The 13,659-nt window shown below is 38.5% G+C and overlaps 1 protein-coding gene across 4 annotated transcripts in view; it reads right to left on the bottom strand.

The window, feature by feature from the left end:
* Positions 1-13,659, bottom strand: part of LOC306856381 (retinoic acid receptor RXR-alpha-A-like) — a 128,054-nt gene that overhangs the window by 43,412 nt on the left and 70,983 nt on the right. For all 4 annotated transcript variants that reach the window (XM_079395638.1, XM_079395640.1, XM_079395637.1 and 1 more), the window contains one exon: positions 3,346-3,584. In XM_079395638.1, coding sequence (XP_079251764.1) covers positions 3,346-3,584 — 239 coding nt within the window. The remainder of the gene's footprint in view (positions 1-3,345; positions 3,585-13,659) is intronic.

The raw sequence follows: 13,659 nt of genomic DNA on the forward strand, positions 1-13,659 counted from the left end.
CTAATAAGTTTTAAAATTGATAGCTCAATTATACTGTAATGGTGAAAAGCTATGGTCAATGGTTAAATATTTGGGGGGGGGGGCAATTTTATAGAGAAATCAGTATTGACAGTGATACTGGCCTTCAGTCATAAAAAATAATATGCCATTAAACAAATATTAAAAAATATACCGTCTCTGTGTTGTTTGTACATTAATTTAAAGTGAAAAAAGTGAAAGTGACGTGACATATGGCCAAGTATGGTGACTCATACTCAGAATTCGTGCTCTGCATTTAATCCATCCAAAGTGCACACACACAGCAATGAACACACACACACACCGTGAACATACACCCGGAAGAGTGGGCAGCCATTTATGCTGCGGCGCCCGGGGAGCAGTTGGGGGTTCGGTGCCTTGCTCAAGGGCACCTCAGTCGTGGTATTGAGGGTGGAGAGAGCGCTGGACATTCACCCCCCCCCCCCCCTTTTGATTACGAGTCAGACTCTCTAACCATTAGGCCAAAACTTCACAATTTGAAGAATGAATGTGAAACTATTGCAATATAAAAGTATATTTAAAAACTTTAATGTTAGGTGGGATTAATCGCGATTAATTTCAGAAAAATGTGTGATTAATATGTAAAAAAACATTTATCGATTGACATCACTAAAATAAAGATAAATGAGATTAGATGCGAGAGCATTTAAGCATTTATATGCCACAGGAAAGAAAGTATAAGAATAATAAAATAACTATTAATTATAAAAATAAGTATTAAGTAATAAATAACTACATAAATGAATATATTAAAGAGTGATTTAATATATAAATTAGGGCTGTCAAATCGATTAATCGCATCCAAATTAAAAGTCTGTGTTTACATTTTATTTGTGTGTGTACTGTGTGTATTTACACGTATATATATTTAATAAATATATGTAATATATTTACATATAATGTAAATCATATCTAAATATAGACAGACATTTAGATATTCCAATATATGCATGTATTTGTGTATTTATACTAGGGCTGTGTATTGGCAAGAATCTGGCGATACGATACGTATCACGATACAGGGGTTGCGATACGATATATTGCGATACTGTAAGCAAGGCGATATATTGGGATATTTCTTATTTTAGGAATAGGATATATATTTTTTAGGAAAGCTGTCATTAAGAACACACCCCCATATGCAAACCTTAGCAAAAAAATAAATAAAAACAGTTTAACCAGAACACACTGGGATCTGCATTTGCAATAATCAGTCCCTATAACATTCAACATTATTGAACCACTTTTTGTGCAGTACGAGTAAAGGGGGAAATATTCAAGTGCTTGCATGATTCTTTAGTTAAATGTATGTATAAAATGTATTTTATAAAAAGATAAAAATATATATTTATAGACTCTACTTTAAAGGTTCGCAGTTTAAGTTTACAATTGTGACATGCAATGTCAAACATTTGATCTGAACAAAAAATGACATCTGCTTAATATCAATGAAAAATAAAGTGCTTGCAGGAAAAACAAAACAAAACAATTGTAAAACAATCAAATAAATACAAATGTTGAACATTCTCAGAACATTTCAACTTGTATTTCACAGGTTTTTCAGTTTGTATTTATGTTCCGCGTGGAATCGCCGCGAGTGCAACGCGAGCACTGCCCCAACTGCACAAAATGCCCCCGAATTACGAGAGAAAGCTGTGACTACCGCCCGCCGCTTATACATTTTTTATTAATAACCCGCTGGTTATTAATTTATGAAAATTTGGGTCTTTATGAAAGTGAAACTTTCTTGCCCATTGTTGGAAAACTTTAAGGACTCCAATGTAAAAATTATGCTCAAAAAGTGCAAGCGTTTAAATTTGCAGGTGTTAAACCTCTGAAACGAATATTTAGGGAACAAAACGATGATTGATCTTGACTCTTGCCGTGTGTATGTTGAATGTTGTGGAATTGCGTAGCGTGTTGCTGGGCGGTTGGTGCCAGTGGGGTGCCTGTTCCAGATCCTCAGAGGTTAAATACAGAGGAACCGAGTCACAACCCCATTCCACCCGGCTGGGCCTGAAAACAGCCAGTCAGCCGAACGCTAAACATAAGTGACAAATGCCATCTGACTCAAATCACCTTCCATCAGACCCCATGACTGCATCCCACCCAGAGAGAGGGAGAGAGAGAGAGAGAGAGAGAGAGAGAGAGAGAGATGAATACTGCCGTGTAAAGATGAAACTAGTTTCTCTAGGCACCTCTCACGACGAAGTCAATGCAATAACCAAACCTGCACTCAAAATTTCAGCATTTGTACACTACAGACAATTGAAGCTTCAGATACAGATGTGATTGATCATGAACGGCTCATTGAAAACTGTCTAAGATGGAAACTAATGTATTCAACCAATATATTTGGTGTTTGGATTGCTGGCTAGACAGTTGCTACCAAATAACAGCAAGTTTAAAGACACAATGAAATCATTTAACAATGTTTTCTGTCCTGTGTTGATGGAACTAAAACATTGTGGTGTGAAATATTTGGTAAAAGTGTCATTTTTTTATAGAATTTATGTTTTTCTTTTATCTATAACTATACAATAGTTCATTAATTCATGTTTATTCATAATAGTTCAACTAATTTTAATTTATATTTACCCCCCCCACAAATTCACTTATTTTAATACATAACATGTATTAAAGTAGAAATTAGAAACTAGATTGATGAATGCTGTAAAAGTATATTTCGTTGCCATTTTAACCTCAAGGATTTTTACAGTATTTTATTATTATTTAACATTTTTTATTTTAGACTTCCAAGCTATCAAACCTGGACTAAAAGGGTCTTTCAAGGATCTTTAAACTAGAGTGTGTGATGTATGAACCTGATACATAGCTTTTTTTTTTTTTTGAGTTTGTATGCAATGTTTTCACTTCAAAACCCACTTCAACTTCCTAGAAATGAACAATGTTATCATTTAAAATGAGTAAAAAGCCTAGCGAAAAACCTCAGTACAGTTATCAATGAGCAAAAAAGGACAACACTCCCCTTTTTCCGCCACATGCACGTGGATTTAAAAACCATTTCACTCTTGTGGATCAGGCTTTCAAAGAAAACTAGGACACTGCCAGCTTTGATGTCTTAATTGTGAGCCTTTTTTTAAAATGACAGAGATGTGTAGGCCTATTAATGGAACAAAAGACAGATTGAGCAAGAGTTTTGGAAAGAGAGCGAGCTAGACAGAATAGACGAGTTAAACTGAACGATTTGTAACAATGTTTAATTATGAAGCACAAATACGATTTCTGGGTGCGAGCGCTTCCTTAAATACAGCTCTAATTGAGGGTCTCGGAGTGTAGCCCTACCTGTGGGCTGATGCTGGGGCCGTAGCCCATCCCGGGTGACGCCATGGAATGTGGCCCCATGGGCGAGCTGATGACAGAGAAGGGAGAGCCCAGGCCATTCATGGGCGAGCTCAGAGTGCTGATGGGGGAGTGCAGAGACCCCGAGGGGCCTAATGAAGTCGGGCTCAGCAGTGATGGATGCATCCCCCGGTGGGACGTGGGTGAGCTAAGAGGAGAGGACGTCACCTGTCCCGAGGAGTCTGTGGGAGGAAAGTGGAAGGAAGCGATTAGAACATTTACCAAAGCTTTAGTCTGCAGCTATTTGCTAAAAAAACGTCAGAGAAGAGACTATTTCCAAGTATTAAGATGCAAGACAGGCAGCTACAAGCCTATATGCCGGAGAGACAGACAGAGAGAGAGAGAGAGAAAGCCCTGTTGGGGCCTTTTCACCCGCTTGCTGAACCTTACATTGCATGATTATTCTGAGAAAGTAACAAAAGACAGACAGTCACATGGGTGCACTGTACTTCTTTATCATCTAGCGCAGAGGTCACCAAATTAGCAGATTGTGAATCATTTACCATAAATTTATGTAATTAGAAGCATTTTTTCCTCCACATGGCAAAACTGAGCTTCTGAAGAGAAGGCAGGTTTCAAGTAATCTACTGCATTTTCCTCAAAAAGAAAAAAAGTAAAGAAAGCAAACTTTTCCTTGCTACAAACTAGCTGTTTTTGGTAGCTCACAGTTTGTAAAACACTGAATTCACTAAATTCACTGCAAAGCTGTTTTAGAGCCACGTATAGAAGGGGACAATCACAGTTTAAAATTGCTAAAAATAAATTCAAACACATTTTACACATTTTGTAGCAATTTTATACCATTTACACAATTTTTAAAATACTTTTTAAAACAATTTTACACAATTTTGCACTAGTTTTCAGTTTCTCACACAGTTTGTAAAATATCATTATATTCATTGCAAAGCTGATTTAAAGCCATTTATACTGTATAATTCACAGCAAATTTATACTTTTATTATTTTTTATAATCTTATACAATTTGTTTTATATTTGCCCATTTGAGGTTTGTAAAATATTATGGCTAATATTTCTTTTTTTATATGGTATTTTGGCTGTCATGTTAAATATTTACACTGAATTTTCCTGAAGTTCATATTAATCATTTAAATTCAGGGGTATACAAAATGTGTTCAAAAATCTAGTGAGCTGCCTCTTCATATACTGCCTAAATAGACAACTACCTATTGCGTACTGTGTACCTATTGTACCTTGTAAGGCAGCATAATAACAATCATAGAAATCTATTAGTAACTAAATCATAAGTAGCGAAATGGAGACTAACTAAAAGAAAACAAACAGAACAATACTCTAATAATCCAAAACAGGCCTATACAAAAAGAAACCGCATTTTAATTAACTATTGAATTAAAATTTTGGTACAGTCTTTACACTGGGAGCACAAAATCGATGCCTTAAATAATGCCTTCGTAGAAATTTCACAAATCTCTGGAACAGAGATTATTTTGGCACCTTTGATCATTGCTGGGAAGGAAATGCAGAGACTGGACTTCTTGGAAGTTTAACTGAACACACCTACTCTAGTACGTGTTTATGGGCTTTGGGAACGCTTCAGAAAACAGAGCGCGAGAAAGAGATTGCGAGCGAAATACAAGGTCAAGGCCTTAAGGATGCCATCTGATTATTAGGTGCAGACTCATTTTCTGCTTCCCTTCTCGCCCCATTCTCCACTCCTCCAATCTCCTTGAACCTGTCCGTCATGCTGTCAGCTGTCATCAAGAGACGAGGGAGGTACATCTGTCAGTCTTGCCTGGGTGACAAGGCCATATTTCCTGTGTCCATGACTGCTAAATTTGCCTCTCTCTAACCTTGCCTTGTTCTTGGCTCACTTTCATTTAGCTCACACTTCCTTAACACACCTCCTTTCTTCCTCCACTTATCTCTCTCAGTCATTTCAAACCTGCAGGCTTCCATGAATCTTCTATATTTCATTTCATTACAGTAAATCTCGGAGGGTTGAAGCGGTACCAAATATTTTTCTAAATAAAAACTTGTAATTAAAACCAAGCACAGAACAAAGAAACACCGAAATGCATGCAAATGTTTCATGCATTTCATGACTTAATCCCGTTACGCAAGTGCCGAGACTCACAACAGGCTAGTTTCATAAGGGGGCTGCACAAAATACGGATGATGTATTACTCAATTAGGTGACAGTTGAGAAAAACAGCATGTCCAGTCTGTGTTTTCCAGGAGCTCTCTGTCTCCACTTGCCTGATGTCACTTCACAGTGTCTTGTGATGGATTCCAGGCCAAAAGGCACTCGAGAGGGCGGATGGAGTATATAAGAGAGAGAGCTTGTCAGCGGGTATGCTAGTGGCTGCCTGCCCTGCCAGATCCGCCACGCCAAACACTTCCCCTACATCCTGGCCTCCTCTGGAGCACTTCCTGCAAACACCCTGAAATCAGCTGCAGCGAAGAGAGACGCTTCTGTCGGTGCATTCATATACACATTCACACCCGCTGTTTGCCAAAAAACAGCGATTAATTAATTCTCTAATGTCACGGTGTCACATAAACAGGAAAACATGGTTTCCTGGCACATGGAAGTGTAACGTAATCATTATTCAGTCTAATGAGGGTTTTATCTTGCGGTGATAAGACCCCCCGAGATGGTGGTCCGCTTCAGAAACACTTTGATGCCAATCTGTCAGTGGACAGCTGCAACACACTGGGGACGTAGCTGATCCAGGGTCAGTTCGGAAGTATTCTAACCAGGTGTGATGCATCAAACATCAAGCTGTTTTTTAAACACTAAAATGACGGGGGGGAAAAAAAGAAAAACAAAAAAGAAGAATTTTAGGTCCCACTTTATATTGTGTCCCTAATACATAATAACTAGATGTGTACGTAGTATGTAACCAAAGTGTAAGTACACACTGGTACATAGTATCTACAGCTCTAATATTTCTGTAACTACACGCATGTAACAACCCTCAAAATGGTATGTGTAAGTACAAATGTGTAACAGGACATTGGTAACAACACTTTTTTCACTTCACTAAGTACTCGTGTAAAAGGAATTATATAACAACAGTATGTATAAGAGCAATTGGAACAATTTGATCCAGGGGGTGGAAACGGGTAAGTTCAGGGATATGTAAAGTGGGAGGAGTTCTATCTAGAGTTGGTGGACCACTGTAATACCAATGTACTTACATGGTAACTCCTCAGGAACTGTCCACTTAATATAAAGTGTAACATTCTGCACACCAACCACAATTTATAAGTAAAGCCTAACTTACTGCCACTGCTGTGTAACATCAAAGTAATTACATGGTAAATCCATAGGAATTGTCTACTTAATATTAAGTGTAACACTTTCTTTACCAAAAAGTGCTGTTAGTCCTGTTACACATTTGTACTTACACATACCATTCAGTGGGTTGTTACATGTGTGTAGTTACACAAACAGAGCTGTAGATACTATGTACCAATGTGTACTTACACTGTGGTTACATACTACATACACATCTAGTTACTATCTTATGTTTTATAGGATAGTAACTATCCCATCCTATGTTTTATAATACACAGCATATGTCTGGTACTATTCATGTGTGTACGAATATTATAAGTATACTGTGCTGCCAGTTAGTGGTGTGTTCCGCTCTGTGAAGGCTAGGGTTGCCAGGTCAGGATTACACACGGATAAAAGGGGCTCTTATTTAATTAGCCCGAGAAAGGGGAAGAGCTGGTGGAAAACAGAACAGAGAGAAAAAGAAAGAAAAAAATGACAGAAAAGAGAAGAAAATACTTTCACGTTGACGTTGCTGTGAGATTTGTTTCATTCAAAAACGTTAGTTCAAAAGAAGACTTGTTAATTTAGACAAGGGATGTGAAAACATTAGTCAGGGTTGCCTGAATGACTAGTTGACTAACTGGAAGCACTGTATTATTAGGCTGGTTTCAGGTTCGCCTGACTCAACTAGATACATTTTTTTTTTGAGAACGCTTATAAAAGTCTGGCATTCAAAAACAGTAGTAAGCATGTTAATTAAAGCATAAACAACAAACCCTGAAAATAATGTAACTAACAATGAGTGTCAGGACTCATCCCAAATTTAAGCTTTCTGATTTCTTGGATTCTAAGGAAATGAAACCCATTTCTGTATCCCATTACAGGACACTATGTTATAAAATAGTACACAGATTTCCTTTTCCCCCTGTCTCTCGCAAATCTTATTTTGCCATTGTAATTTTTTGTCTTAACCTGTTTGGTTGGGAAGAGAAACATGTTTTACAAGGAATCTGAGAAAGCGTCTGTAAAACCATCAGGGTGCCGTGCTAGCTAGATTAGATAAGAGCAGGAAAGACAAAAAAAAAAAAACGCCTTGGCAACGTCTAAAGAAGAGTGGCAGCCCTCCAAGCTTCATCCTATGCCAAAACACAGCTGTCATCTGCTGCTGATCACCTCAAAGGCATCTGACAGGTACAAACCAGCAAATAAATCAGCAGGAATCAGGATCATTATCTCACTACATCAGCTTCAGGACATATTGAAGAAAGATGCCCTGGGTAATGCACAACAGGTTGCCCAGTCTTTTAGAGGAGGTTGGGAAGGTCAGACAAGGGTTTGTCATTTATTCACTTCCATTCATATGCATAAAAAGGCGGGTATGCAAGCATATGCATCTTTTACTGCATATAAAGTTTGTTGAATCTGCAACCCAAATAGACATTTGACCAAAAGAGGATCCAAACGTTACAGATTTACCTGGCTGAGAAAAAAAAAAAAAAAAAAAAAATATATGAGTAGGAAACTAATTTAGGTGGTTTTAAATTAAAAAATTACAATAATAAATAAAAACTAGAATGTACATTTCCTGAAGAAAATGTGAGTGGGTGCTTGCAGTGGCAAAACTCGCCACTCGGTTGCTAGGGTACTCTGTTTGGTTGCTAGGGAGTGGCTTGGCAGCTGCCAATCATGAAACTCCAAAGGCTTCTTGTCACTATGAATGATATAAACCAACTCCCATGCCTCTGCGACATTCAGAATTGAAGATATCCCTCTTTGGATTTTGGTTGCTAGGGTACTCTGTTTGGTTGCTATGGAGTTGCATGGCAGCTGCCAGTGATGAAATTCCAAAGGCTTCTTGTCAGTATGAATGATATAAACCAACTCCCATGCCTCTGCGACATTCAGAATTGAAGATATCCCTCTTTGGATTTTGGTTGCTAGGGTACTCTGTTTGGTTGCTATGGAGTTGCTTGGCAGCTGCCAATGACGAAACTGCAAAGGCTTCTTGTCACTATAAATGATATTAACCAACTCCCATGCCTCTGTGACATTCAGAATTGAAGATATCCCTCTTTGGATTTTGGTTGTTAAGGTGGTCGACAATGGTTGCTAGGGAGGGGCTAGGAAGTGCTGTTTGCTGCCCCGAGTCAAATGAGACCACCCTCATGTTTCTATGACAATTCAGTCCGGAGATATGCCTTTGATCTCTTTCAATGGATGTCTATGGAACTTGTTGCTAAGGTGCTCTAAATGGTTGCTAGGGCGTGGCTTGATAGCTTCACAATGATTCTGAGAGATTGATTGGTCATCTGAGTAAAATGAGCCCGCCCCCTTGTCTCTATGACACTGTGATCCAGAGCTATGTTCAATACAAAATCCCTATTCAATTTACCATAGTAGGTTAAACGCATGCATTTCATGGGCCGTCCCGCTCCATAGTAAGTCAATGGGGCAACTTTGGGGGGCTCTTGTGCCCCAGGGGTGCAACTTTTACCCCATTGTGAGGTATGTTCTTACAGAGCCTGCCAGCCTCTTCAAATGTGGCAAATCACAAGTTTCTGCGAAATCCTCGCTCTGAGCTATGATTCGTCAAAGTTTGTCGCAATGTTAAGTCAATGCGATTTTTGGGCCGCTTTTTCGCCCCTGGGGCGAACACCGTACCCCCGATCGCTTATAAAAGTCATAGCACACCATTCCCGAATAATCCGCACGATTTGACGCCTCATTCATGGGTGTGTGACAAAAGCTGCGGGAGGAGTAGCGCGCCGAAATAACGGCGGAATAAAGAAGAAAATAAAGAAAATAACTAGAATGTACATTTCCTGAAGAAAATGTGAGTGGGTGCTTGGCGTGGCAAAACTCGCCACTATAGCCAACCAGCATGTCTGTATGATGTTATGGAGCTGAGATGTGGCTTCCTTTTATAGTTAAAGGGTTGCTAGGATGCTGTATTTGGTTGCTATGGAGTTGATTGATGAAACTGTAAAGGCTTCTTGTCACTATGAATGATATAAACCAACTCCCATGCATCTCCAACATTCAGAATGGAAGATATGCCTCTTTGGATTTTGGTTGCTAGGGTACTCTGTTTGGTTGCTAGGGAGTTGCTTGGAGCTGCCAATGATGAAACTGCAAAGGATCATTGTCACTATGAATGATATAAACCAACTCCCATGCCTCTGTGACATTCAGAATGGAAGATATCCTTCTTTGGATTTTGGTTGCTAGGGTGCTCTATTTGGTTGCTATGGAGTTGGTTGGAGCTGCCAATGATGAAACTGCAAAGGCTTCTTGTCACTATGAATGATATAAACCAACTCCCATGCCTCTGTGATATTCAGAATGGAAGATATCCCTCTTTGGATTTTGGTTACTAAGCTGGTCGACAATGGTTGCTAGGGAGGGGCTAGGAAGTGTTGAGGTGATTCATGATTGGCCGTTTGCTGGCTCGAGTCAAATGAGACCACCCTCATGCTTCTATGACAATTCAGTCCGGAGATATCCCTTTGATCTCTTTCAATGGATGTCTATGGAACTTGTTGCTAAGGTTTTTAAATGGTTGCTAGGGCGTGGCTTGATGGCTTCTCAATGATCCTAAGATATTGATTGGTCGTCTGAGTAAAATGAGCCCGCCCCCTTATCTCCATGACACTGTGATCCAGAGCTATGTTCAATACAAAATCCCTATGTAATTTACCATAGTAGGAAAAACGCACTGTTTCATGGGCCGTCCCTCACCATAGTATGTCAATGGGGCAACTTTGGGGGGCTCTTGTGCCCCAGGGGTACAACTTATACCCCACTGTGGGGTATCTTCTTGCACAGCTTGATAGCCTCTCCAAATGTGGTGATTCACAAGTTTCTGCGAAATCCTCGCTCTGAGCTATGATTCGTCAAAGTTTGTCGCAATGTTAAGTCAATGCGATTTTTGGGCCGCTTTTTTGCCCCTGGGGCAAATACCGTACCCCCGATCGCTTATAAAAGTCATAGCACACCATTCCCGATTAATCCGCACGATTTGACGCCTCATTCGTGGGTCTGTGACAAAAGCTGCGGGAGGAGTAGCGCGCCAAAATAACGGCGGAATAAAGAAAATAATAAGTATGACGAATAACAATAGTGAGTGCTTCAAAAAAGCACCCACTAATAAGTATGAGCAATAACAATAGTGAGTGCTTCAAAAAAGCACCCACTAATAAATAAATTAAAGGGGTCATCGGATGAAAATTTCACTTTACAAGTTGTTTGAACATAAATGTGTGTCGGAAGTGTGTACACCTATAATGATAAAAATCCACCCAGTGTTTTTTTTTTTTTTTTTTTTTTTTTTTAAATCCCCTCTCTCAAATCAGACTGTTCTGAGATTCCTGTCAGAAGGACGTAGTTCTCTACAGGCCGTTCCCACGATAGTTGACTGACAAGGCCGTCTTACCTTAGACCCGCCCTGAGTGAATTGAGAGCTGCCCACCATTGTCAACTCTGGTGCAGGGGAAGACAAGAATGTCTCCAATTAAGTGATTGAGGTGTTTGTTGTTGGATGTAGTAATGAATAAAGCAGTCGTCATTTACTCCCGACATCTGAGCCGCTGAAGATGCAGAGGATTAACGTTACTTTTGTTTTTGAATGCTATGATCCCCGATCTACATAAATGTGCCTATGTTTGCGCAAATCATTCGTGATCCAGATTCATCTACAGAAGTGAGTATAAGGGTTTTTTATGAATCTTTGCAAATTGCCTTTCCTAATAATGTGCTAGTTAGCCAGTTTCGTGGCTGACGTTTACAGTCTGCTCATTATTATAGCACATTATTAGCATTTAAAGCAACATTAAAGCACATTATTAGCATTTAAAGCAACATGGACTATAATGGCTTGATGAAAACAGAGCTGATTTTGACATGGTAAAGAAGGTGTTTTACACTACCATTGAGAAATTTTAACCAAAGTATGTTATAGACTTTTCATTAAGACCCTAAAGAATCATATCAACTTGTGGAAAATGGGCATCCGATGACCCCTTTAATAGAAATTAAACTAGGCCGCATAGGTTTGAAACAGAAGTAAATGGCATATGGGACCCTGGGCCACAAAACCAGTTTTAAGTCGCTGGTGTATATTTGTAGCAATAGCCAAAAATACATTGTATGGGTCAAAATTATTGATTTTTCTTTTATGCCAAAAATCATTAGGACATTAAGTAAAGATCATGTTCCATGAAGATATTTTGTAAATTTCCTACTGTAAATATCAAAACTTAATTTTTGATTAGTAATATGCATTGCTAAGAACTTCATTTGGACAACTTTAAAGGCGATTTTCTCAATATTTAGATTTTTTTGCACCCTCAGATTACAGATTTTCAAATAGTTGTATCTCGGTCAAATATTGTCCTATCATAACAAATAATACATCAATGGAAAGCTTATTTATTCAGCTTGTGTATAAATCTCAATTTCGAAAAATTGACCCTCATGACTGGTTTTTGTGGTCTAGGGTCACATATAGGAAATGTATAAATTAAATGTACGAATTCATAAAAACTAGACTGTATAATAGACTGTACATAGACTGCATAATTTATTGAAATAAATACAAAATAATGTCACATGATTAATCACACCAAACTTCACATTTGACTTGACATGCTATTATTTCCATAATTTTTCAATATCCAATTTCCATGATTGTTCAATAATCAGCCATTTGTGATGACTACATGAGAATAAAAAAAAGATTTTCATATAACTAAAGAAACACTTTAGATCTGAACATAATAATAAAAGAAATTGACTAGATACATTTCCATGATTTCTAGCAGAATTTTCCAAACGTTTTCTAATATCCATGGCTTTTTAAAGCCTGAAAAAAAAAAAAAAAAAAAAAAAAAAAAAATCATTTGTTTTTATATTTCCAAATTTTGCCGGAATAATCAAATTTGGATCTTGCAACACAGCAAACCAAAGTGATCCAACATCTATGAATTTTTATTTATCTATTTTTTTTTATTGAGCCAAGCGGTCAATCTGTGATGTGTGCTGTTTAGATCCACTATTCACTATATCCACTATGTTATGTGAATTTATAGGTTTATAGGAATTTATTTGCATATTTATGAACAAGTAAATGAAATGTGAATTCTTGAGAGACCTCACATTAAAAACCCAATAATTAGCATCCTATAGCTCCATGGTGGCGCTCTACACAGCCTTTGAAGGAAACGAAGGGACAGAGTAAAGGTGAAAGGAATGAAAGTGATCTCCTGTCCTCTGTCACATGATACCCAAAGACCACACACAAACGCGCACACACAAACACAAACACACGCCTGCTCACTATCATATGTTGGGCCTGCTGGTGTGATGACTGCATGACTAATGTTTGCACTTGAAAGGAGCTGAATGAGTGTGATTGGTTGGGAGAGCCTCACTTGTATTCTTCTGATCTCCGCTTCACAGGTTTGCTGTGACAGGCACTTTAACCACAGTTTCATATTCATTCCACTTATTGCTCTGGGCCGGTTACATCACTGCTGAAGAACAAAGTGAGCATGTATACCTGTAGCAAGATAAACAGAGTCCATAAATGACTGCCACGACTAGCTGTAATTTGTCTGGAAAACATACGGGTGGGAAAGGATCCTTACAGGTGGATGCCTCAGGAGATACACATGTAAAAATGTGTTTTGACGAAGAAAAGAATATATTTTGAAAAACATTTCCATCTCCCTTTCATTAAATGGACTAAAAATAAAAAAATCTTCAAAATGTTGTCTTTTACGTTCCACAGAAGAAAGTCAGTCAGAGGGTGAGTAAATGATGAGAATTTTCATTTTGGGGTGAACTATGGACAAAACAATCCCCTCCTTTTCTCACTGTCTGAATCCAACCGGTCCTGGCATGTCCTGTTGGTGCTAAGAGCTAGTAGGCATCTGCAACAGCAGCGTCTGCATTATGAATGGAAAACAGGAGCAGAGCTGCATAGGGCTGAGAGTCTG

The sequence above is a fragment of the Barbus barbus genome (genome assembly GCF_936440315.1).
Source record: "Barbus barbus genome assembly, chromosome: 36".
In the NCBI taxonomy this organism is placed as follows: Eukaryota; Metazoa; Chordata; class Actinopteri; order Cypriniformes; family Cyprinidae; genus Barbus; species Barbus barbus.